Source organism: Tursiops truncatus, chromosome 14, assembly GCF_011762595.2.
Source record: "Tursiops truncatus isolate mTurTru1 chromosome 14, mTurTru1.mat.Y, whole genome shotgun sequence".
Taxonomy (NCBI): domain Eukaryota; kingdom Metazoa; phylum Chordata; class Mammalia; order Artiodactyla; family Delphinidae; genus Tursiops; species Tursiops truncatus.
The window spans coordinates 37,144,639-37,170,875 of NC_047047.1; the positions used below are offsets into that span (position 1 = coordinate 37,144,639).

A 26,237-nucleotide genomic window follows, 5' to 3' on the forward strand; every position below is an offset into this window, starting at 1 on the left:
TCTTTTACATGTACCTGTCCAGTTTTCCCAGCACCACTTATTGAAGAGACTGTCTTTTCTCCATTGTACATCCTTACCTCCTTTGTCATAGATTAGTTGACCATAGGTGCGTGGGTTTATCTCTGGACTTTCTATCTTGTTCCATTGATCTATGTTTCTGTTTTTGTGCCAGTACCATATTGTCTTGATTACTGTAGCTTTGTAGTATAGTCTGAAGTCAGGGAGTCTGATTCCTCCAGCTCCATTTTTTTCCCTCAACACTGCTTTGGCTAAACACTATTTGTGTTTCCATACAAATTGTGAAATTTTTTGTTCTAGTTCTGTGAAAAATGCCATTGGTAGTTTGATACAGATTGCATTGAATCTGTAGATTGCTTTGGGTAGTAGAGTCATTCTCACAATGTTGATTCTTCCAATCTAAGAACATGGTATATCTCTCCATCTATTTGTATCATCTTTAATTTCTTTCATCAGTGTCTTATAGTTTTCTGCATACATGTCTTTTGTCTCCCTAGGTAGGTTTATTCCTAGGTATTTTATTCTTTTTGTTGCAGTGGTAAATGGGAGTGTGTCCTTAATTTCTCTTTCAGATTTTTCATCATTAGTGTATAGGAATGCCAGAGATATCCATGCATTAATTTTGTATCCTGCAACTTTACCAAATTCACTGATTAGCTCTAGTAGTTTTCTGGTGGCATCTTTAGGATTCTCTATGTATAGTATCATGTCATCTGCAAACACTGACAGTTTTACTTCTTCTCTTCCAATTTGTATTCCTTTTCTTTCTCTTTCTTCTCTGATTGCCGTGGCTACGACTTCCAAAACTATATTGAATAATAGTGATGAGAGTGGACATCCTTGTCTTGTTCCTGATCTTAGAGGAAATGCTTTCAGTTTTTCACCATTGAGAATGACGTTTGCTGTGGGTTTGTCGTATATGGCCTTTATTATGTTGAGGTAGGTTCCCTCTATGCCCACTTTCTGGAGAGCTTTTATCATAAAAGCGTGTTGAATTTTGTCAAAAGCTTTATCTGCATCTATTGAGATAATCATATGGTTTTTATTCTTCAATGTTAATATGGTGTATCACTTTGATTGATTTGCATATATAGAAGAATCCTTGCATCCCTGGGATAAATCACACTTGATCATGGTGTATGATCCTTTTACTGTGTTGTTGGATTCTGTTTGCTAGTATTTTGTTGAGGATTTTTGCATCTATATTCATCAGTGATATTGGTCTGTAATTTTCTTTTTTTGTAGTATCTTTGTCTGGTTTTGGTATCAGGGTGATGGTGGCCTCATAGAATGAGTTTGAGAGTGTTCCTTCCTCTGCAATTTTTTGGAAGAGTTTGAGAAGGATGGGTGTTAGCTCATCTCTAAATGTTTGATAGAATTCACCTGTGAAGCCATCTGGTCCTGGACTTTTGTTGGAAGATTTTTAATCACATTTTAAATTTCATTACTTGTGATTGGTCTGTTCATATTTTCTATTTCTTCCTGGTTCAGTCCTGGAAGGTTATACCTAAGAATTTGTCCATTTCTTCCAGGTTGTCCATTTTATTGGCATAGAGTTACTTGTAGTAGTCTCTTAGGATGCTTTGTATTTCTGTGGTGTCTGTCGTAACTTCTCCTTTTTCATTTCTAATTTTATTGATTTGAGTCCTTTCCCTCTTTTTCTTGATGAGTCTGGCTAATGATTTATCAATTTTGTTTATCTTCTCAAAGAACCAGCATTTAGTTTTATTGATCTTTGCTACTGTTTTCTTTGTTTTTATTTCATTTATTTCTGCTCTGATCTTTATGATTTCTTTCCTTCTGCTAACTTTGGGTTTTGTTTGTTCTTCTTTCTCTAGTTCCTTTAGGTGTAAGATTAGATTGTTTATTTGAGATTTTTCTTGTTTCTTGAGGTAGGCTTGTATAGCTATAAACTTCCCTCTTAGAATTGCTTTTGCTGCATCCCATAGGTTTTGGATCATCGTGTTTTCATTGTCATTTGTTTCTAGGTATTTTTTGATTTCCTCTTTGATTTCTTCAGTGATCTCTTGGTTATTTAGTAATGGATTGTTTAGCCTCCATGTGTTTGTGTTTTTTACGTTTTTTTCCCTGTAATTGATTTCTAATCTCATAGCGTTGTGGTCAGAAAAGATGCTTGATATGATTTCAATTTTCTTAAATTTACTGACGTTTGATTTGTGACCCAAGATGTGATCTATCCTGGAGAATGTTCCATGTGCACTTGAGAAGAAAGTGTAATCTGCTGTTTTTGGATGGAATGTCCTTTAAATATCAATTAAATCTATCTGGTCTATTGTGTTATTTAAAGCTTCTGTTTCCTTATTTATTTTCATTTTGGATGATCTGTCCATTGGTGTAAGTGAGGTGTTAAAGTCCCCCACTATTATTGTGTTACTGTCGATTTCCTCTTTTATAGCAGTTGCCTTATGTATTGAGGTGCTCCTACGTTGGGTGCATATATATTTATAATTGTTATATCTTCTTCTTGGGTTGATCCCTTTATCATTATGTAGTGTCCTTCCTTGTCTCTTGTAACATTCTTTATTTTAAAGTCTATTTTATCTGATATGAGTGTTGCTATTCCAGCTTTCTTTTGACTTCCATTTGCATGGAATATCTTTTTCCATACCCTCACTTTCAGCCTGAATGTGTCCCTAGGTCTGAAGTGGGTCTCTTGCAAACAGTATATATATGGGTCTTGTTTTTGTATCCACTCCGCAAGCCTGTGTCTTTTGGTTGGAGCATTTAATCCATTCACATTTAAGGTAATTATTGGTATGTATGTTAATGTGACCATTTTCTTAATTGTTTTGGGTTTGTTTTTGTAGGTCCTTTTCTTCTCTTGTGTTTCCCACTTACAGAAGTTCCTGTAGCATTTATCGTAGAGGTGGTTTGGTGGTGCTGAATTCTCTTAGCTTTTGATTGTCTGTAAAGCTTTTGATTTCTCCATCGAATCTGAATGAGATCCTTGTCGGGTAGAGGAATCTTAGTTGTAGGTTCTTCCCTTTCCACACTTTAAGTATATCATGCCACTCCCTTCTGGCTTGTAGAGTTTCTGCTGAGAAATCAGCTGTTAACCTTATGGGAGTTCCCTTGTATGTTGTCATTTTTCCCTTGCTGCCTTCAATAATTTTTCTTTGTCTTTAATTTTTGCCAATTTGATTACTATGTGTCTCGGCCTGTTTCTCCTTGGGTTTATCCTGTATGGGACTTGCTGTGCTTCCTGGACTTGGGTGGCTATTTCCTTTCCCATGTTAGGGAAGTTTTCAACTATAATCTCTTCAAATATTTTCTCGGGTCCTTTCTCTCTCTCTTCTCCTTCTGGGACCCCTACAATGTGAATGTTGTTGCGTTTAATGTTGTCTCAGAGGTTTCTTAGGCTGTCTTCATTTCTTTTCATTCATTTTTCTTTATTGTGTTCTGCAGCAGTGAATTCCACACCATTCTGTCTTCCAGGTCACTTATCCATTCTTCTACCTCAGTTATTCTGCTATTGATTCCTTCTAGTGTAGTTTTCATTTCAGTTATTGTATTGTTCATCTCTGTTTGTTCTTTAAGTCTTCTAGGTTGTTGTTAAACATTTCTTGCACCTTCTCGATCTTTGCCTCCATTCTTTTTCCGAGGTCCTGGATCATCTTCACTATCACTATTCTGAATTCTTTTTCTGGAAGGTTGCCTATCTCCACTTCATTTAGTTGTTTTTCTGGGGTTTTATTTTGTTCCTTCATCTGGTACATAGCCCTCTGCCTTTTCATCTTGTCTATCTTTCTGTGAATGTGGTTTTTGATCCACTGGCTGCAGGATTGTAGTTCTTTTTGCTTCTGCTGTCTGCCCTCTGGTGGATGAGGCTATCTAAGAGGCTTGTGTAAGTTTCCTGATGGGAGGGACTGGTGGTGGGTACAGCTGACTGTTGCCCTGCTGGGCAGAGCTCAGTAAAACTTTAATCTTGACCACTGATGGGTGGGGCTGGGTTCCCTCCCTGTTGGTTGTTTGGTCTGAGGCACCCCAACACTGGAGCCTACCTGGGCTCTTTGGTGAGGCTAATGACAGACTCTGGGAGGGCTCATGCCAAGGAGTACGTCCCAGAACTTCTGCTGCCAGTTTCCTTGTCCCCATGGTGAGCCACAGACACCCCCTGCCTCTGCAGGAGACCCTCCAACACTAGCAGGTAGGTCTGGTTCAGTCTCCCCTGGGGTCACTGCTCCTTCCCCTGGGTCCCAATGCACACACTTTGTGTGTGCCCTCCAAGAGTGGAGTCTCTGTTTCCCCCAGTCCTGTCTAAGTTCTGCAATCAAATCCCACTAGGCTTCAAAGTCTGATTCTCTAGGAATTTCTCCTCCCGTTGCTGGACTCCCAGGTTGGGAAGCCTGATGTGGGGCTCAGAACCTTCACTCCAGTGGGTGGACTTCTCTGGTATAAGTGTTCTCCAGTCTGTGAGTCACCCACCCAGCAGTGATGGGATATGATTTTACTGTGATTGGTCCCCTCCTACCATCTCATTGTGGCTTCCCTTTTGTCTTTGGATGTGGGGTATCCTTTTTGGTGATTTCCAGTGTCTTCCTGTCGATGATTGTCCAGCAGCTAGTTGTGATTCTGGTGTTCTCACAAGAGGGAGTTGAGAGCACGTCCTTCTACTCCGCCATCTTGGTTCCTCCTGGGCAAAACTGTAGTTCTTAATTCATCCCAGAAGACAGCAAGCTGCTGGGGCAGCCAGTCATTTTCAGGGAAGAATAGCCTGGAGAGAAAAGCACTCCACCTTTTCAGATCAGGGCCAACAGTGAAAAGATGAGGATGAGACCTCACAGGAAGACTCACAAGAGACTTCAGTGTGAATAAGAAGTGCTGGTATATATATTCCTTCAGGAAAAAAGTCCAGTGACCTAAGTGACCCCAAGAGAAATGATCGATAATATGCTTATGAAAAATACAACAAATAGCCTGACTGAGCCAAAATACAATTTATGTATTTTTCACAGTAATTACTTGTTATTAGTACTAGTGGTATGCACATGTGTGTTCAACTGACCCTACCACAATGGTACACAAGTACACACAGAATTTGATGTACATCATGTGTACTTTTCTCAGTCCCAGTCCTTGATGGGTATGTTCATATAGTAGGTACTCAATAGAATTTGGGAATATTCCTCCAATTTTATTCTCTAAAATAGATTGAAAACTACTTGAAGGACAATATATTTTCAGACTACATCAAGGGCTCCAACAAATCAGTAAGAAAAAGATGAATAAGTAAAACAACAACAAGAAAAAACAAACAGGCAAAGGATATGGACCATTTCACAGAGCAGGAAATACTGATAAAATGTGAAAAGATGCTCAACCTCATTGATGACTGGGAATATGCAAGGCAAAATGAGGTATCGTTTTTTGACTCATATTTGCAAAAAACTGTAATATTATCAAGACAGGTTCATACACTGCTTGCGAAAGTACAAGTTGGTTGGGCTACTTCGGAGGGCTATTTGCCGGTATCTATCTGCATCCTGAGTTTGAGGAATTCTCGAACTGTGCTGGAGCCAGTTCGTACCAGCTTGCAAGAGCTAACGGTGTATAACTCGTCCCAAGTCCAAGTTCAGTAATGAATATTAGTAGTTTGAAATTGGCCATGGTGGGAGAACTCACACAATGGAAATAGGACAAATGCTACAAATTAGCCCCTACCTCCTTTTATGGGAGACTGGCTGTTAAACATTTATCGTACTCCAGTCTATTTGCCAGTGTCTAGAATCTAAAAAGCGTATAACCCATGATATAGCAATTCCTGTTTTCTAAGATATATTTGCACATGTATATAGGGAGGCATGTGCAAGTATATTCACTGCAGTATTGTTTGCCATGGGGAAAAACTGGAAACAACCTAAAAATCCATTGATAGGGAATTAAAGAAAAACAAAACCCAAACCTATTGTCTCTCTGTAATACTATGCAGCAGTTGAAATTAGTGAGGTAAATTTATATAAACTTTTGGGAGGAAAAACTTCTCTACCAACTTAGGTCTGACTGAGGGGAGTGCGATGCACATGAACTGACAACACACAAATTAACAGAAGAAAAATGTATTAATATTATGAATGCAGGACCACCCCATAGTACTCCCTGTACTACTCTAGAGTAGCTCCCAGAATAGCTAGGAGTAAAGGTTTATATACCAGGTTAATAGGAGGGGAGGGGCTTTGGGCTTCAAAGGATGGAAGGCTCTGGTGAGATGTGTTTACACAATTTTGGGGGGATGTCTCGGTGCCCAAGGTCAGCCTCCCTAATTTGAGCCGTAAGGGTGATGGGGGGAGAGTGCTGGCAGCTGGGTCTAGTAGAGCTCTGTTCTGATCAGATAAGGGAAGTTCTAATGAGATTTCTTTCAGCATCTTCTGTAGTTCAGATGCTTCCACTTTGAAATATTCTCTATATCAGTTTGGTGGGTTGTTGGTCTCTGTAGTACTAATTTAGAAAAGTTCCAAAACATGCTGTTGAGGGAAAAAAGCAATTTGCAGGATAATACATACAGTGTGATTGCACTTGTGTTACAGGAATACATAAAACAGTACTGTAAATATGGCCATATATGCAGGTAGGTAAAAATCATAAAAAAACCATGGAAGGAGATACACTCAAAGTGATCACAGAGATTATTGCTGAGGAAGAGGAGGAAGAAACCAGGATGGACGGTATTGGTCATAGAGGACTTTAGCCTTAATTATAAGGTTTAAATGCTTCTCAAGGACAATGTATCCATGTATTATTTGCATAAAGTTAAAACCAAACCAAAACAGCTCCTTGAAGACAGAAATGTCCATACACTTCCACCCAAAAGGCCAAGGTCCATGTTCTGAGCTCCCGGAACGGGAGGTACCCTCTTAACCCTGAAATATAATCAATCCCTCTTCCAGTGGCCTCGGCCTCTTGGGCAGCCCTATACTCCTCCCACAGGGCACCCTGGAAACTTTGTGGGATATCAGGCCTGATTAAGACCCTTAACAGTCCCTGTAAAAAGATTATGAGTCTCCTCCCTTCTTTGTACTTATAATTTAAAAAAACTGAAAAAAACAAAAAAACTATGAAAGCACAGAAATCCTACAAAAGTCCTGATTTTTCCTAAGACTATGGTGATACTTTTGACAGTTGAAACATTTTTAATCTCTCAAAAAACTTAGCTGGAAGCATGTGCTTAATGCTGACTGACTGGGTGATTTAGCACCTGGCAAAATAAGGGTAAGAAATGGAACAAGTCACCAGCAATCTTCAGTCCTTTTCCAGGACAAGGATAAGATAAAATGGAAGGAAAGGATAAGAGTTTAAACCCTCGTCTCTCCCCAAACCAGCTTCTTAACAAACCACAGTTAAGTGGCTTATTAATTGGTTAAGCTTCCAGGTACAAAACTAGGTGTAGTGTTCCATCTACAAAGAATGGCCCTGCTGTTATGCAGCAACCACTTCTCTCCGGGGGCTCATGCAGGTCAATAGGGACTAGCTGGGTCTCACCTCTCCAGCAGTGATTCTCCGGCTGCTTTCCCACAGGGCCTGCAAGTTGATTCTCCCAGGGTCAGCTCCTCCGTGAGGAGATTTCTCCAGCTCTTCAGGGAACTTCAGAATCAAATTCCCTTGGCTTTTTATTCAACAGCTCCCTATGTGTACAGGGAGAGGAAAGGGGACTGTTTGTTAAACTTTTGCCTTACTCTTCCCCATTTACTAAAGTTACATACATAAGCATAGATGCAAAGAAGGATCAGCTTTTTTCCATCTGTCTCAGCAAGGGAATTGGGTGGGTCTGATAACTTGCCCACTGGATACTCCTCTACTCAAATTATCTGGTTAGTTATTATTTACTTACTTATTTATTAAACTTACTTCCTGATACTGGGGGAAAAGATTTTTCTCTAAATTCCCTATAGACCATATTTAAAGTGGTGGTACACTAACCAGCAAATGGTTACATCTATGGTTTAATGGATCATACAGTAAGTAATTTATGAAGTGATTTGCTTTCTTCCACCTCAGAGGGGATCTGGGGAAAGGCACCTCCTTGGTCTATGAGGTCCAAAGCCAGGTGGACCTTCAGTGCCCAGAGGATTTGGCACCTCACCTCTAGCCCCTACCTGGGCCGGCCACTCCAGGTTAGGGTGGGGCTCCAGGGGACAGTGAATGTTACCTGGCCCATCTGCCTTCCTGGGCCATTCTTTGGCTGTTGGTTGACAGCAAATACAAACTCTCTGGGCAAAGTTCAGTTTTACAGAGTAACAACCTTCACCCCCGTTAAGTCGCCACAAATGAACTCTGCTTTGTGGGAAAGAGCAGGTAGGAATGAATTTTTTTTAAAGAACACTCATTCTGGGCTTCCTTGGTGGCACAATGGTTAAGAATCTGCCTGCCAATGCAGGGGACATGGGTTCGAGCCCTGGTCTGGGAAGATCCCACATGCCGCAGAGCAACTAAGCCCATGCGCCACAACTACTAAGCCTGCGCTCTAGAGCCCGTGAGCCACAACTTCTGAGCCCACATACCACAACTACTGAAGCCCACATGCCTAGAGCCCATGCTCCACAACAAGAGAAGCCACTGCAATGAGAAGCCTGCGCACCGCAACGAAGAGTAGCTCCTGCTCACCACAACTAGAGAAAGCCCGCGCGCAGCAACAAAGACCCAACGCAGCCAAAAAAACCCACTCATTCCTTCCTGCAAAGTGCTTGCGGGGCATGAACGTGAATCTCATGGGCTAACAAGACAAAGGTTGTTTTTTATTTCTCGTTGCTTTCCCTTCCCTTTCCAGAATCTAGGCCCTGGGAATTCTCTTCAGGAGGCAGGTAAGCAACCCTTGAAAGAACAACAGACTTCACCTTCCTTCTCAATCGAGCCAGAATGGGCCCAGAGTTCCACCAGGCATGCTACAGTAACTGCTTGTGGCCTCACCTCCTCAGGGAGGGAGTAAGCCTTGGGGTTTGTTAGTTGCACAGTCCTGCGTCTGTTAGTAGTTACAGATTCTCTGACTCCAGCTACGTTTAGCTTTGTTTGATTGTCTTCCACAGGAACACAACTGCATTAGTCTCCCTTTTCTCAGCTCTCCATTTATGACAACTCATCACCTAGAACCTGAGCCCCAGATTGTGAGCCAGATAAGATTCGGAACTGTAAACATCCACCAAGAGAAAAGGCAGGCCCCTTCCATGAAAAGGAGTGACCCTACCCATTCCTGGAAACGTGTTCCCTTTCCACCTCCAGATCCAAAAACATACCCCTCTATCTTCACGAGTTCACCTGATTTTAAAAAGCTTTGGCTTATAAACCTTTCCAGATGACTCCAGCCCCCTCTGACCTTTTTCTTTGCTGAAACTCTCATAGCAATTGTGTTTGTACCATTCAATTTAGCACTTAATTGACCACTGACCTGAAATGCTTGTAAACTGCTTCATGGTTACTGGTTTTAGCTTCCTAAGAAGACAGTTCCTAACAGTAGTAATAATGATAATAAAAATAGCAACAGCAAACATTTATATGTGCCAACTCTGTGCAGATATTATCCCAGGTGCTTTCTACATATTAACTCATTTTATTCTCCTAGTATGCCAACTGAGGTAGGTATTATTGTATTATCATCTCATTTTTACAAATAAAGAAACTGAGGCAAAGAGATGTTAAATAAGTTGCCCTAGTTTGCAAAACTTGTAAATAAAAGAGCCAGGATTTGACCCGGGCAAAGAGCCCTTGGGTCTCTAAAAGATGTCTTTTAGACTATCTCCTAAATCCTATTTATCCTATAGTATCTAATCCTGTGAATTCGATTTATCATCCCTTAAAAAAAAAAATCAGCCCTATTTTTCAGATGAGAAAACTAAACTCGCCTGAGGTCCCACAGTCAGGCCTGTGCAGAGCTGTGATTGAAACCTACATCTCTCTGACTCCAATGCTTTCTTTTTCCCTAGTAAATGGAACCACTGGATTTGATTAATACTCAACTCAATCATCACACCTCTGATGCTCATTCATCTCATGCACAATTGTGGAGACTTTTGTAGGCAGGGGGAGGGGGAAGCATACAAAGATGATGAGATAAGGTCCCTCTCCTTAAGGAGTTCACAGCCATGGGGTGGGGGGAGGGGTGGGGGGAGACAGATGTGCAGACAAAGAGGTGTACTAAAATGCTTAGGCGCTGTGATGGCAGTTGTGAAAATTCAGCAGGCACAAAGGGATGAGAATGGAGTACTGAGGGATCCTTGTCTGTCACAGAGGGGAGTGAACTGAGACTTTTTATAATGTTTTTAATTCAAAGTTTTGTAACTAAAAAAGATTTTGTGATAAACTCTGTTGACCAGAAAATTCAACTAAGAGCACCCTGAGTATACGGATTCATTAGGTTTCTGCTGTAAATAATAATCCTCTCCAAATCCACTACAAATTGTTGTTATTTTCTTGGTTGCCCCTGGCTCCATAAACCTTAGGGGATTGGTAGAGGTGGTGGCAGATTGCTTTCTGGGAATTCATGAAACTCCTGACACTGAATGAAAAATTCAGTGAATATGTGCATGTCTTTTTTCTGGGAAAGAGAAACCATAGCTTTCATTGGATTCTTTAAGACATAAAGTATCATCCAAAAGTTAAGGACCACTAAAATGATGCTTTGAAGGTATACTTGAACATATAACTATATCAACATATATATGGATATAGATATAGTATATGTGTGTGTATGTATGTATGTATATACCCCCTTACTTTGATGTGCCTAGAAAGCGTCTGGAAGGAAACACACCTTCCAGACTGTTAACAGCAACTACTTCAGGGGAGAGAGACTTTTTTTGAAAGCAAAAGGCAAGGAAGACTGATTCTATACAATTCTATACTGATTTAAAAATTAAATAATCTTTAATAATTTTTAATGAGCACGTGTTACTTTTTTTTTTTTTTTTTTGGCTGCACCATGTGGCTTATGGGATCTTAGTTTCCTGACCAGGGATTGAACCTGTGCCCCTTGCAGTGAAAGCATGGAGTCCTAACCACTGGACAGCCAGGGAATTCCCAACATGTGTTACTTTTATAATTAAAATGTAAAAAAAAAAAAATCTGACTTCTCTTCTACTGCACTGTGGGTAGACCATGTTGAGAAAACCGTAACAGTGAGGAAGTGGCTGCTACAGAATTCACTATAGACATTATTATAATGAATTAATGAACAAGAGTTATGTTGTATTTAGTAAGCTTGGGTCATGGTTGTCCAGCAAGGATAAGGATAATCTGCTGCCTGTCTGGGTACTGTGGACAGCCAGGAAGCCCCATGTGGCAGCAGACTCATCTTGCACATTGTCCTAGAGATGGGTGGCATTGAGTGAAGCCAAGATAATAAGAAATAGCATCAGGCTCTACAAAGGACATTAGCAGCCTCAGCACAGAGACAGGTCTAATGTGGATGCAGGTTGCAAGTGACACTGGACCTCACAGCCCTCAAGGTCATATCTCCAAAGAAAAATCATCACTGGAAAAATTATCATCATCTAAACACAATGAGCTAAGACATAGGTATTTTCTACAAGCACATTTTATTCTTTTGGTGAGTCTGGCAGGTAGAACATAGAGATGGAAGACAGTACCTTAAGGTCTCTTCCTGACGATGGCCTTGTACAAGTCCTCTGCCCTGTCTCTCCAGATGTTTCCCCATTTTGACAAGATGATAAAATAGCTTCTACAAAAGCCTCCAAATCGGTCATTTGGAGATCAGTGCCAAATTTTAGCCATGGTTCTAAAAATAGCCAGAATATGAATCATATAAAATTCCCCAATTTATTTTTATTTCTTTAATGTAAAAACAGTATAATAGCAGCATTAAGGATTTTAACTATTTTCATTATTCAGCCTAAATTCCTTTAAACTAGTAGTTTAATCTCTTATTCCACTGTGCAATCAAACCTATATTTCCCCCCTTCCCATTTCTCCCCCACCTCCATCCTGTAAATCAACAGAACTTGAAACCCTAACACTAGTAAGAAACAGAAAACTAGCCAAGAGCAGGTAAGAGAGAAACAAAAGGCCTACTTACAGTGCTTGGTGACTAAAAGATGTAAATACCCGTATTTTACTATCTTCTCATGTACAGGCTTAGTATTTTATTCTGATAATATATGTACTAAACTTGTGAATTATGTTGGTTGGCACCATTTATCTGACAGGAAACAGGCCGAGGCAGGTTCCTTTTGCAACATAAGCTAGTGAGCACGGCATGTAGTTGTGACGTGGTAAGAGACGTTTATGGCCGTCCCCAGATAAGGGAGAACTGACTGCACTTAGATAAAAATTGCTATTTCTCAAATTTTGAGGTAAAAAACTGTACACTTTGCAACTAGAGTTAAATGCAAACTAATTATGTTCTATTTACGTTTTCCCTTCTGCTGGCTAAATCACCATCTAAAATATTTGAAAACCTTGGCTGGGAAGTTGGACAGTTAAGAATTATAAGGTGGCGACTGTCTCACAAAGGCCCATCTTTTCCAGCATCCTGTTCTTTTAGAAAAGTATCAAACCATTTCTGATCTGACTCCAGAAGGCCTCCTTCTATATCCTTGTCCCTTCACTGGTCTAGATATTTATTGTGTACTTCAGAAAACAATATTTTCTAACATCTGTTTAACATTTATTTTCCTTTAATTTCTATTATATTCTGTTTTCCAAATTTTCACTCAGGTCTAAAAAAAGAACTTCAATAATTACTAGCTTGACACAATGTCAGCTATTTAAGATTTCAGATACTCAATGTGATCGTTTGCTTTTCACCACCTGCTTGCACTTGGGAAAGACTAAGTTAAACTAAACTTTAAAATGCTGCAATTCCTTTTGAATCATCGTTAAAGCAAGACTGGGGGAAGAGAGGTTATATAAAGGAAAGAGGAGGCTATAATAGTCGAATTTAAGCCTCCACTGATGAAGCTGATAGGAACCAGAGCTTCCAAGAAAAGGCAGTCCTGAGAATAAGGCCAAATCCTTTGCTCCCTATCAACATGAAACTGCTGAAGTCTGGAGATTCTTTCTGACTTTATTTTGAAAGCAACGTTTGGCTTGTCTGTACTGTTTCTAAACAGACTAAAGTTACAGTGCTTATGGTTTAAGCAGGGACAATTTCTACAAGGCCCAATTCAGGCTGAGGATTATTTTTATTTTGCTCCACATTTCCTGAACTCAAAATAAAGTGGTTTTAACCTAGGGTTATAGAGGTAGGAAACCTAGTGGGGTCTGCTGGGACCCTTATGCCAGTTTTCTCCTTTCCTGGTCCTTTCTCCATGCTTGCCCCATCCCCAGGAAGGTGTCCTAGTATAAGTAAGTGCCCTTTGCAAAAATTTACAAAAACAGGTCAGTACCAGAAAATACAAAAAGCAGATAATATCCAATAGGCAAGAAAGGGAATGATTTAGTCGCATACTTTCTTAGAGGTAATACAAACTGATACTAACCTTTTTGGAGAGCAATTTGTAATGTTTATCAAAGTCTTAAAAACTGTGTGCTCTGTACATCAACTATACCTCAATAATAATAATAATAAAAAAACCCAAAAAACCCATGTGCTCCACTTCCAGGAATTTATTCAGGGAAAGTCAACTCTTCTTCTAGTCCTAGCCTTCTTTTTGTTATCTCTGTATATTAGGTTGATGGGTCATTTAGCTCTTCTTAGTGAGTACTATATTTTCACAATAGACTATAATAAACATAATACTCCCTTGGCAATCAGAAAGTAAAAAATCACCAGTAAACATAAAACACATGCAAACACACCCTGTCTGAAACCACCTGCATTCAAAAGTGTTTAGTGTTAAATATGGGGCCCACCTTCAGCAACCAGTTTCTTTTATTATTATTATCATTATTCTGAAAAATTCAGTATGCATTCACAGTTTTACCAATGACCTAGGGTTTGGGGATATAATAAAAAAGCCCATGTCCACTTTTGTGGCTATTACTTTCACAGAATGACCTAAATAGAGCTTCAAACCACAACAATGATGCCCTCTCCCTGTGGGCCCATGGACTGTTCCTTCAGGCCTCCATAGACTTTCATTGGAAATGTGACTCAATACTAACATGGTAGCTACAGTTCTTCCTTTCAGTGACATCTGGAATCCCATTATCTGATGAGATATTCTTTTCCTCCATTTTACAGCAGGAGACATTATCTAAATTCTCCTGGATCACGTGACAGTAGCCCTGAGAACAGAAAGCAAGTTTTAATAGTTCTTTCGCCAAACCACGCGCCTTTTCTGAATCTATTTACCATACTGTTTCAAGATGTTTTCTGAAGGGTCCACAGGGGCTACATTTAAAACTTTCTGGTTATTGTCTGCTAACTGCTGGGATGGTTTTAATCAGGGAGGAAGCCAAATTTTCTGCTTGGGTTTTGGAAAAGCTCCTAAAATGTCTTTAAACTGATTTAGGAGAAAATGCTTAACAGAGGAGGAATTATTACTGCCCTGGAATAAACTCATTAGAACTGACATATGCTGTAACCACAGACCAAGAGCACTACATTTTTGGGACACATTACATCCCAAAGGCAACTGAAGTTTCTAAATGTTATCAGTGTCAGATGACAAAACCTGTTCAACAAGGACCATAGCCTCAATGTACTAGTTGACAGTTCCTCCTCTTAGAATATTCTTGGTGTTTGGTATAACTTCTCTACCAGGACCTAGTTTGTTTGTTTATTTATTTATTGGGTACGCTGGGTGTTCGTTGCTGCACGCGGGCTTTCTCTAGTTGCGGCAAGCGGGGACTATTCTTTGTTGCGGTGCACAGGCTTCTCATTGCAGTGGCTTCTCTTTGTTGCAGAGCAAGGGCTCTAGGGGCGCGGGCTTCAGTAGCTGTGGCTCACAGGCTCAGTAGTTGTGGTGCGCGGGCTCCAGAGCGCAGGCTCAGTAGTTGTGGCACACGGGCTTAGTTGCTCCACGGCATGTGGGATCTTCCCGGACCAGGGCTTGAACCCGTGTCCCCCGCGTTGGCAGGCAGATCCTTAACCACCACGCCACCAGGGAATTCCCAGGACCTAGTTTTTATGCTAGTTTTCTTGAAGAAACTGTCTTGAAAAAGTTTTATTTGATGACTTAGGTAAAATTTTCTGAGGTAAAGACCTCACATCACTTCAAGAGACGTTTTCCCTTCCCACAATCCTGACTTGAGATAAGTGAAGGGAGACCCTTTATGATAAGGCCAATTTAGTTCTAGGTTCCAGAAAAGCCCAAGTTTCTCAGTAGCTCAGATCAAACCAGACCCCCCAAGATTTAAGCAGAACTAATACAAATGCCTCAATCAGTTCCAGAAGCATCTCATGTCTTACTAAGGTCAGTAAACCTCTTCTAGGTTAGGCAGTCTCCTCTAGGCCTCAGCTCAGGCCATATTTGGTCAGCCTTGACCAAATTTATACATGATTTATCATGTATAAATTCCTATAAGCCTACCCAGGAATAAGCCACCATAGCAAGGGTTTCTAAAGCTGATCCCACCCCAGTCCTACTGAATCCAAGTCTCTGTGGATAAGGTCCTTAAGGCCTTTTTTTAAAAAAAATGCTTTTCTGAGTGCCTCTGTATGCTGAAGTATAAGAACGTCTGCAGTAGATCAACTATAAGAGTAAATGAAAGGAAGAGAGAAAGAAATCGCAGCAAGCTGAGGCAGGCAAGATTTGAACTTGAGGATTTAATACTATTGGGGGAATAAGATTTTTTTTTTTTTTTAAAAAAGCAGGTCCCTGGGGAGGGATCATGAACACCTTTGCTTCAACAGCTCCATCTTCAGCTAGGCTGGCTGCATCAGTGTGCTGATACTTTCTTCTACCTCCGAGAGCTTCTTCAGGACTTCGGTGACCTTGACCTCATCAAACTCCAAACACAGAAATTCAGATTCCTGGAAGATATAAAAGGATATTTTAGACAAGACCCTCAAGATAGCCAAGGCTCTGGATCTGGTGTGACCTAGCTCCAAAGCCCAGGGCCCCTACCCAGCAAGCCTGACTCAGGCCTCAATACCTAAATGATATTTTATCCACACAACACCCTAAATGAAACTACTTCTATGAGGTGTTTCATAAATGCTAAAGAGGTATACAAATGTCTGGTGTTCTCTTTAAGAGGCACATGAGAAGCTCTTCTTGTCTGTCATCACATTTAATCCCATAATAATTTTTAAGGTAAGTACTTAAGTATTGCTGTTTTATAGATGACTCTGAGACACAGGGAGGTTAACCTGTATCACAAAATCAGAAAAAGGCAGAGTCAGATTGTGAACTCCCAGCTCTGGCTGACTCCAAAGTCCATGCTGTCTCCATAGCACCCTGTAATAAAAACAATGGAAGGAGGATTTAGATTGGCTCTGTGTTTGCCTCGGAATTGGGCTACCTTGGATTTAGTGGTTATACTAGAAATTGTGACAAGCTGGGAACAAGTTGCTTGGGAAACATCAACCAGATAATTGAAAGATAACCAGATCTTGAAACAGCTTAAACATTTCTGAGGCCTTTCCACTTGCTACAAGCCAACTCTCCCAAGATTTCCCTCAAAAACATTCCTCTCAATAACTGTTAGGATCAATCAACCCCAAATTAGGTAGAAATCAAAGAAAAAGGCCTTTGAAGTGTGGTGACAGAAATTTCATGTAACACTGGACAAATGCTAGGTCCACACTGTCTTGAGAGACAAGGGAAAAGTATAGGATTTTAAGAGTGACCATATTCAAGATCCCAAAGAACAATAACCATGTAATTTTAGAGCAGTATGAATTCTTAGAGACCATATAACCCAACTAACCTTGTTTTTCAGGTTATGAAATTGAGGCCCCAGGCATGTTAAATGACATGCCTATTATCCCCGTTTGTTGATGGCACAGTCACCAGATCAATGTTCTTTTCTCTATATTTTCCTTTCTAAATACATGGCATTCCCCACCCCCATTCAAAGTGGCAGGCAAAGGAAGACCAATGAGCATCTTCAGAGGGAGGGAGTCACTCTGTCATCAGCTAGAAGAACCTTCAGGATCTGACTTTGTAAAAGTACCTTTGCTGTTGGTGAGCTGCTGTGCTGTGTCTATACTGATGGCACTGAACATTACCCAGGAGAAACAAGTACAGAGGGGGAAGAAGGGGCCTCTCAGATGAGAGTCTTTCAAAGGGAGGAAAGGCAGCTTTCCCTGGCTACAAGGAACTTTTTCCTCAAACATGTATTTAAATAGGAAAGGGGTATAGTCTCATATGTGAGCTTAGAAACTGCCAGGTTTTCATTTAGTCGAAAGCAAAAACCAATTAAAAAAAAGAAAGATGCTCCTGTGTTTGAGCTACAGGCAGGGTTATCTCCTTTTGGAAATAAGAGCAAATGTATGGCAAATTAGGTACTTCACTTGGCTAAATTAAGAACAGGTCTCAGATTTGAAAGCCTCTTATTCTTCATTCAGTTTTATTGAGTTCTTTAGCCCAACTTTAAAACATTTAAAAATATTTGGCCTTTGGAACAATGGTCTAGAAACTAATAATTACCAGAGTCTAACATATATATTTAGGAAACTGGCAGAAAAGATGATGTAATCCATGTTTCACCTCAGTGAGATACAGTCAGTTACAATAATAAATCACCTCGATTTCCATTTATATGGGAAGAGCCTATCAAGGACGATGTGCATAGAGATAGGAAAACCTGAGCAAAGTTTATTAATAAATAGCCAGGGTCTTTTTTGACTGAAGGTCATTAATTGGTTATAAGTTTCAGTATTCAAATTATCTTTGATTGGACCTCTAAGTATTAATGAAGCTTGGTTTACTTTTAAGGGGAATCAAATACTAGAGAGAAAAAGCAGGCTAAACAGAGTCCAAAGTTAAACAAATATTTTCCACACACTCCCAACCTTCAACTCTCTCCCCTGGAAACAATGCACACTAACAGTCTTAGAAAGACACATGTAACCATACATTACTCTTGAAGAAACAGTTTACCTGAAACTATATTATCAAGGCCTAGCTTCATCTAGTTATGTCATCAAAATATTTTATCAGGGGCTTCCCTGGTGGCGCAGTGGTTGAGAGTCCGCCTGCCGACGTAGGGGACACGGGTTCGTGCCCCGGTCCGGGAAGATCCCACATGCCGCGGAGCGGCTGGGCCCGTGAGCCATGGCCGCTGAGCCTGAGCGTCCGGAGCCTGTGCTCCGCAACGGGAGAGGCCACAGCAGTGAGAGGGCTGCGTACCGCCAAAAAAAAAAATATATATATATATATATTTTTTTTTATCAGGAATTCAGGGGCCTTTAAACTGGGGCTTAACAGGTGGAGCTTTGTTCAAATTTTGCATTTGGCTGGGGTGCCCTACAGAAAATACATCTAAAACACTTGAAAATATCTTTAGAAATGCAGGTGATGCTTTTCAAGCCAGACGCAGAAAGTACAAGAGCAATCTGAAACACTTGATTTTTTTCTCAAAGTCACCCATCTTGATCTGGTCATACTGAGCGATGATAAGACTAAATTCCTGTACTTAAATATCTGAGTCAAGAGTTAGAACCTGCTTCTTAGCAGAGTTCAGATACATCATGGGATAGAGCCAGAAAATGGTTATCAGGTGAATAAGCAGGTGCATCATTATTAAGAATATGTACTTTGTGATCACAGTGAGTATGGCAGTGTACTAAATTCAAGGGTTTAAGTAACTATTCCAAATTAGAAAAGAAAGCAAAGGTAAAATATTCAAATATTCTTTCCAAGTACAAAAGCTAAACATTCATAAAATCCTAAGAAGAGACCTTTGAGAGGCCACCCTCTCCAAACTAACAACAAAAAAAAACCTAGCTAGCTTTTTTTTTTTTTTTTTTCCTAGCTAGCTTTTAATGACTTCTAGGGAAGGACATCTTACATGTTCCTAAGGAACTCCTTTCCCAGGTAACCACTCTGACATTCTTCAGGAAACTCTTACTTGTCAAACCTAAATCTTTAATGGTTTAGCTTAAACTTGTTTCCCAACAGGGTCAGAGAGTATAATTGATTATTATTTTATATAAAATTTGAAGGCTGTTATTAAGCAAATGTTTGGTTTCTCCATCTACATACTATTAAGTAACCTCTCTGTGTGTACTGTCCATTTAACTGTACTGTCCTTATCTAGGTCCAGAAGCATACCCTGACCAATTCTTTGGCAAAACAATACTACAGTGACAAAATGCTAAAGATAGAAAATAAAAAGGACTATGACTTAATAAATACCTAAATAGAACCATTTAGAATAAACTGAACATAAGAAAAAATAGAAATCTTATAGCCTATCTTCTGTATTATTTCCCATGCAGTTTCCATAAAGCTTTATCCCCAAATTATTGGTCATATTTAGCATTAGAATACAACTTTGGCAAATTCTAACATGTTGTGGCCTCTTAAAAATTCTAAAGTTGGGGGATGGAGGATGAGAGTGCGAAAGGATGCCTTAGGATCCTACTAACCAATACTGATTCAGAAGGCCACATACAGGTGACCAGCTTTCATAAGGCTATTCCAATTCTTCTTTTGGCTTCATTTATTGACACAAAGGGACTCTTGGCTGAGCACAAACTTTTAGCCATGAAGTCTATCCCTCTGTTTGGGCTGTCCTTTCCTAAATTTAAATTAACCCTCTGAGCTGCAGCTCTGCCACTCTGTGTCTTCTGGAGAGAGAAAGAGAATGTATGGCAAAGGTCAAAATTGGCAATAGTGTCCTGAAGATCAATTACATAATAAATAAGATACCCAAAGGCTTTGAACATTGCCCACAAGAAAAGTTTAAAACAGCTTCATGAGTAAATCTGTGTTCGCCACTCAATCCCATACTTTCTGCAGCTTTCTCAGGATTATACCAATACTGCTCCTAACTCTTTCAGGAGACCTCAAAATAGCTTCTCTGTGGCAAAGAATCCTCCAAGTTACTTCATAAGGGACCACTTATCCAAAATTAAAATGTTATAGTTCCCTGAAAACCGTGCTGATTATTCTCCACTTGTCTTTTCATAGCCATTCTCCACCTTTCTCTGCCTTGTTCCAGGTCCTATAAGATTGTCATTCCTTTGTTCTCTGGCTTACAGTTGGGTTCTGACAAGAGAAGACAGAGGTCAGGACATTTATTCTCTTACCCCCAACTCCTTCTCCTCTGCCATTTCCAGTATTTTCTACGTAAGGGTATCATTTCTTTACTTCCTACTTTACTTCTGGCCTCAATCACTATTTCAGTATAAACAGGAGTTTCTTCAGACTGTGAAAGTACATAATCACCAAATACAAACTCCAAAGATGAGCACAGCAAGAATTTTTATCATGACTAAGTTGGCAGAAAGGCTGCCCTCTAAGTGATAAATATGATAGTATGAACCAGAACCAGTATTTAATTTTTTCTATCATCATTTGATATTAAAATTATAACAGCATTTTGATATTAAAAAAGAAGAAAAAGAATAATAGTAACCACAACCGTGTGAGATGACATTTCATGAAGAATTTGCATCAAGGGTCTTGATACCAGACACATGGCCTCATCTCTACAACCTGTTCTTATACCCTATATCTAAAGCAATGGATAGCTTATGCTGTAGCTTAAAACAATACTTTCCAAAAGAAAACTTGTGATTTATGTTTTTTAATCTTTCAACGAACATTTTTAGCAATACATAATTACAACCAATGGTCCTTACTCAGGCCATTTTTAATCCTGAGGAAATCCTCATTTCAAATATAATAGCTGACAGGTCCTACATCTACTGTGTAAAAAGCATGATAAAGCAATTTTCCAAAAGGGAAAAAAAAATTATACTGTAAATCACGAAGCAAATTATGCTACTGAAGATCAGAAAATACTAAAATCAGACTCTTTTGGAAGCTACGACTGAAACTTAATGACCAAGCAACTAAATTAAAATGATTCACCCCAAAACTCGACAGATGTCCATAATGTGCTAAGACCATATGTGGGACTAAGACATGGTACTTTCAGAGCTGGAGCAGCTTCTAGAGGAAGTATTTATTCATATTCCTGCAATCTCCTAGAAGAAGAGAGAGTATTACCAGTGTAGTATAAAAGCATTAACCATCACTGGATAACAATTACTGAGTTTTCTGGTGATGTCATTCAGGCATTTCAAAACACTTTTGTGAGGACAACCTGACAATAGGAGTTTAAAGTGCTTAAAAAAATTAAAAAGTTCCCACTCTCACAAATTCTTATTACATTAAAAGATAAACTTTATGAGAAAACATGAATTTTTAATCAGCTAACTAGAAACTCAAGGGAGAAAACAGACATTAGGTATCCAGGGAGTTTCAGATCTACCACAGATATAAGTTACTGCTAAACAAATCTGAGGCACCGAACTTCAACTTTCCAAGTGGCGCACACAGGTTTTATATAAAGTGGCAAAATTTTAAATAAAATAACATCAGATCTTCATTATTCAGAAACCTATTATCTGGGTCTCTGCTGCTTGACTTCCTCCTCCTTTTTGGTCCATCTTTTAAGTATTTCTACAAGATGGGAAAAGGAAGTGAAATTTAAACTGGTTAGTATGACTAAATCACAGCAGCTCTGCAAAAAGTTTTATAGAAAAGGAAATTAGAGGAACTTTAACTGTGACTTCACATAACTACTTTTGAAAATCATACCCATATGGTAGCAATTTAAGCCAGAAAGTTCTTATCCCAAATATTTCCCTTCCTTTAGTAACCAGGACTACTGTTCTCAGCCTAGATAATGTCTTTAAAACAGAAATACTCCCAGGAGAGGTAATACAAAAAAGTCATTAACAGCTTTCTACAACTTAAATCAAGAGATTTATTTTCCTCCAGAAAGGATGAACCCAAGTAGCCTGCCCTAAATCATAGGGTACCTACTATTAAGAGGGACTGGGGGAAATGGGATGAATAGGTAGGGCATAAAACATAAAAGTAGGAAAATACCAAAGGCAAATCCTTCTCCGTATCACATAACCCATATCAGATGCACAGATCCATAGATGAAGTATCTTAAGCTAGTCAGATCCCAGATCCATACTCTCCGTGCCTTTCTAATCACCTGATCACCCGGGTCACTAGGCACCAGGAAAATCTAGTGAACCTTATAAAGGGGCATTAGCAAGACAATCTCAATGAAATCCAAAGGCTGAATTTACACACACACAAACACACACACATCCTTCTGCTGGGGTGCTTTCATTTTCATCTGCAGGCTCAGGGCCTGTGACTCAACAAGGCAACGAGATCCCAAGAACACTGTCCACTTAAAGTTGTTTGCATTTCTAAGAAGAGAGAAAGTGGGAATAGGCCAAGAACAGGACCCTGAGATTCTTTTGGTTGAATATTTCTTAGCTGGAAAAAATCTAGAGCTATGACCTAGAAGAAAACTGGACATGCCTGTCCTGCCAATGTGTGGTCAAAAGGAAAATGTATTTTTGGCCCAGGCAACCTGACTTGTTTCTGAAAGGGAGAAAATAGTTTTGACCTTGCAAGAATGAGTGGTTCTTTCATTGGCCAAATTCTGTACTGCCAAACCAAGACTATCACTATTCTTCTTCCTCCAAAGATTTCAAAGCAGGCTGACACATATCTGCTCCTCTTCAGTGTATAGTGAAAGGTAAAGGTACCACATCAATCTTCATTTTACCACTCAAACCAAAAGAAACCCAGAGCCCCACTTACATGAAGCCCACAATTCCCAGCTCTTTGATTCAATCCATTGCCCACTAACACCTACATCTGACCCTCAATATGGACACTTTCAAACCTGATTAGTGTAGATTTAACAGAGTAGAATGGGAACTAATTAGAAATACCCGATTTTGTACTGATTTATATAAGCATCAAGACTTACACATTTAGTATTTTAGAAATACCCAAAAAGGAAAATAAAATGGAGCCAAGTTATGTAAACACTAAAAGCTCAATACAATTAGATCATTGGCTGATTTCTACAAAATATTGTGCTCTACTTCATTTTACAACTTTTCATTTTCAGCTGGATTTAATATTCAGCTGTTAAGATTTTCTGTATTTTGAAAAACTGTGGCTGAAAAATATTTGGGTAAAAAACTAGTTTTAGGTGCTGTGGTTTGATCTTTAGGAAATAATACAGAATTTTGGCTAAGTAGAACTAGTTTCCACGTGACAATGGACAAAGAATCAGAGCAACAACTGCTAGACAGCTGAAAAGGCAAATCACGCTGAAGGAAGGAGAAATTTCACTTAAATTTTAGAGAAACCAAATGACAAAACTCTTTAGCACATGAGAAAGAGTGTTGCTAATTTTAGTTTGAAGTTCACATTGGGGCCCTTCATCATTCCTGATGAGGTACATTCCAGAGCAAACTCATTTGCAAACAACTTTGACAAACAAACTAAAATATATTTACATGAAAGGAATAGAGATTAAAAAACAAAAACAAACAAAAAACCCCACCTTATCCAGAGTAGCTCATTTAGGCAATACCATTAGCTAGGCAGGAACAAAGTATGCAATGGCACTTGCTTTCTAAGGGGTTCTTGATAACCTAGAGATTAAAATGGGGGAAACACCTTAATATGTCCAATAAAAAGACAAGAGTGTGGCAATGAATGACAAAATCCTTGACAGGGGAAGAAGACAACTAGAGGACGTCTAATTAGAGGCCAATGCCATTGCTCTGCCAATAGCACCATCTATCTATTCCCAGCTTTCTCAATGTGGTTCCTTTTAAGTCATTCATGATAGTACAATTAAGCAGAAATAGGCATAGTCATAAAGCAGCATTTCCCTTGGCCCTTCTTTATGTAAGGAGGGCAAAGGCTGAAATGACTAAGGATAAGAGGACTTTTGAATTCAGAAAACGCTGATTTAGGGAGAAGAAGTTTTGGATGAATTTCTTTTTTTTTTTTTTTTGGCAATGTTGTGGAGAATGGGGATTAATTTTGTCGGATTTCCAACTAACTCCAAATACAGTAACACTCTGAGGCACTGGACGTTGGAACCTTCATTTTAACATTTGAATTTGTGGGGGACACAATTCAGTTCATAATAATCCCCAGTGCTTGGAGTGTACTGTGTTATCAGGCATCCCCTAAGTACGGTTATGATGATGATGATGATGATCTCACACGAGTCTAGGTTTGCTGTTCATATCGTACAGGAAAGAATTTCTAATAATCCAGAAACAAGAAACACACACACACACACACACAAGCTATCTGCTGACTGCTCAGATCTGCCAGCCCAGTTTGGCAGAAGCCATATCTGGCCTCATCCTTACTGAACTCGACTTTGAAATGTCATTTAATCAATAGGGGCTGCCAGGAAGGGGGTTGGAAAATGGCACAAAAGAAATCTTTCCTAATCCTCACTCCTAGATCCTATTAAGTACCTTGCTTGCCACGCTGTATCCCAAAGTCCAGCTCTGAAGACTGACTCAGAATCTGGCGTAACATTCTGTAAGAGAATATGGGGATGAGGGAAGAAGAAAGGATTTGTGGTCACTGCATGAAGTTAGTCACTAGCCTCTCTAGCTCAAATAGCTTACTGAAAACTTCTGGAGGTGGCAGAAAGAGAGGAGATTGCATCTTTATTGTCTAGGGTTGAATTCTGGCATCACATAGGTTGCTGGGGCCTTTGTTCATACACAATAATCATCCGTCATATTAACATGGTGTTTTACAGTTTAGAAAGCCCTTTCACATGCATGACCTACCTCATCTGATCCTTAGAACGACCCTGTAACTAAGTAGAGACCAAGCCAAAGGTAAGGTACTTCAAACAACTGTAGAAGTGACAGACTTTGTCCATCTGACCCCAAATCACATCTTTTTAGCTATATTCAGCAGGAAGACTTCGTCAGATAATGCAATGGATTTTATGGGTTTTGATATACTTCTGATCCAATTTATGGAGGAAAAGAAAGTAAGGCCTCATTTGCTTAATATTGCCCACAGTTCTAGAAACTAGGATTAAAAGTTCAGCCCTTTGCAAAAGACAGAACAGGTAGTCAGGTCCTAACTGGTGAAGAAAGAGAATTTCTTACTTTGTCACCATTCATTCAGCAGGCTTTGGAAGTAGTGGAGGGAATAGAAGAGATTGAGGGGGATACAAGGATCATCTCTGAACCCTGGGGGAAAATGAAACACCTAAAAAATGAAATGTCTCAATTAAAAAGAAGTCAGCCTGGAAGGCAGGAGTAGGAGAGATTATGGGAAAAGTGTGATAAATCTGAAGACATTAGCAAATGTAAGCGGATACTGATATTACACTAATGATAATAATATTAATAGCAATGATAACTAACAATGGCTAACATTTATCAAAGATATAAAAATGCCAGGCATAACACTAAGTGCTTTACATGTATTATTTCACATTGGTGAGGAGAACTTTATCCCATTTTACAGATAAGGAAAGATGAGCAACTTGTTTAAGGCCACACAGGTAATAAGTGGCAGAGCCAGTTTTAAACCCAGGTCTGTCTGGCTTCAGAGTCCAAGCACTTAACCATTGCACAATCCTGACTCACATTCATATATAATAACATAAACACCATTATTTATAGTCACTAAGTACCCACATGTGAAAGTTAGTCTATGATCTATGATTAAGTTAACTTTAACAGACTCAAAGGAAAGCCAGTGTTGATAGTACGATAACCCAAAGTTACTATGCAGAGACATATTATAAAGAGACTGAGTTCTTATTCTGAAGCAAGATGGCCTTTTAGTCCCTCTCTCTTTCTGTGTGTGTGTGGCGGCAGGGGGAGGGAGGGAGGATTCAACAGTATATATAGTTACTTGTCCCGATCACCAGAAGTGGGAGGTGACATTTGCTTTTGTTGTTCTATTGACTAATGTGTGGACCTCCTTGACTGAGACTCCTTCTCCCAGATCACAGCCAGTAGAACCAAAATACCTGCTTAACCCTGGAGTTCTTTCCATCTATAATCAGAAGGAATTCCCAGTTCTGCCTTGTTATCTAACCCAGGAACACCAAATTATTCATCTTGAAAAAAATCACATCAGCATTTAAAAGCCCTTTCGGAAAACAAAAAGATAAATATGATCATTTTGCAATATATAAAAATAAATCATTATGTTGTACATCTGAAACTGATATAATGTTATATGTCATATCTCAATTTTTTTAAAAAGGAAAGCGAATGAAAAAGTATTGGGAAAAAGAGAAAAATATATTAAATTATGAGTTTAAACCTTTAACATCCTTCATATTTTGCCCACATCTGTTCT

The 26,237-nt window shown here is 39.4% G+C and overlaps 2 protein-coding genes across 7 annotated transcripts in view; both read right to left on the reverse strand.

Annotated features, from left to right (window-relative positions):
- Window positions 1–7,647, reverse strand: part of B3GNT2 (UDP-GlcNAc:betaGal beta-1,3-N-acetylglucosaminyltransferase 2) — an 84,178-nt gene extending 76,531 nt beyond the window's left edge. Inside the window, exon 1 of the mRNA XM_073791337.1 lies at window positions 7,516–7,647. The gene's annotated coding sequence lies outside the window, so the exon portion shown is untranslated. The remainder of the gene's footprint in view (window positions 1–7,515) is intronic.
- A 3,983-nt stretch (window positions 7,648–11,630) lies between these two features.
- COMMD1 (copper metabolism domain containing 1) overlaps window positions 11,631–26,237 on the reverse strand; it is a 155,091-nt gene continuing 140,484 nt past the window's right edge. For 3 of the 6 annotated variants that reach the window (XR_012325685.1, XM_019942558.3, XM_019942557.3), the window contains one exon: window positions 15,676–15,901. Coding sequence is in view for 3 of the 6 variants with exons in the window: in XM_019942558.3 (XP_019798117.1) it covers window positions 15,794–15,901 (108 nt within the window). In the remaining 3 variants the exon portion in view is untranslated. Of the gene's footprint in view, window positions 11,762–11,794; window positions 14,212–15,675; window positions 15,902–24,327; window positions 24,439–26,237 lie in introns of those variants that run through there. The other 3 variants (XR_004521786.2, XR_012325683.1, XM_019942561.3) reach the window with 3 other exon arrangements.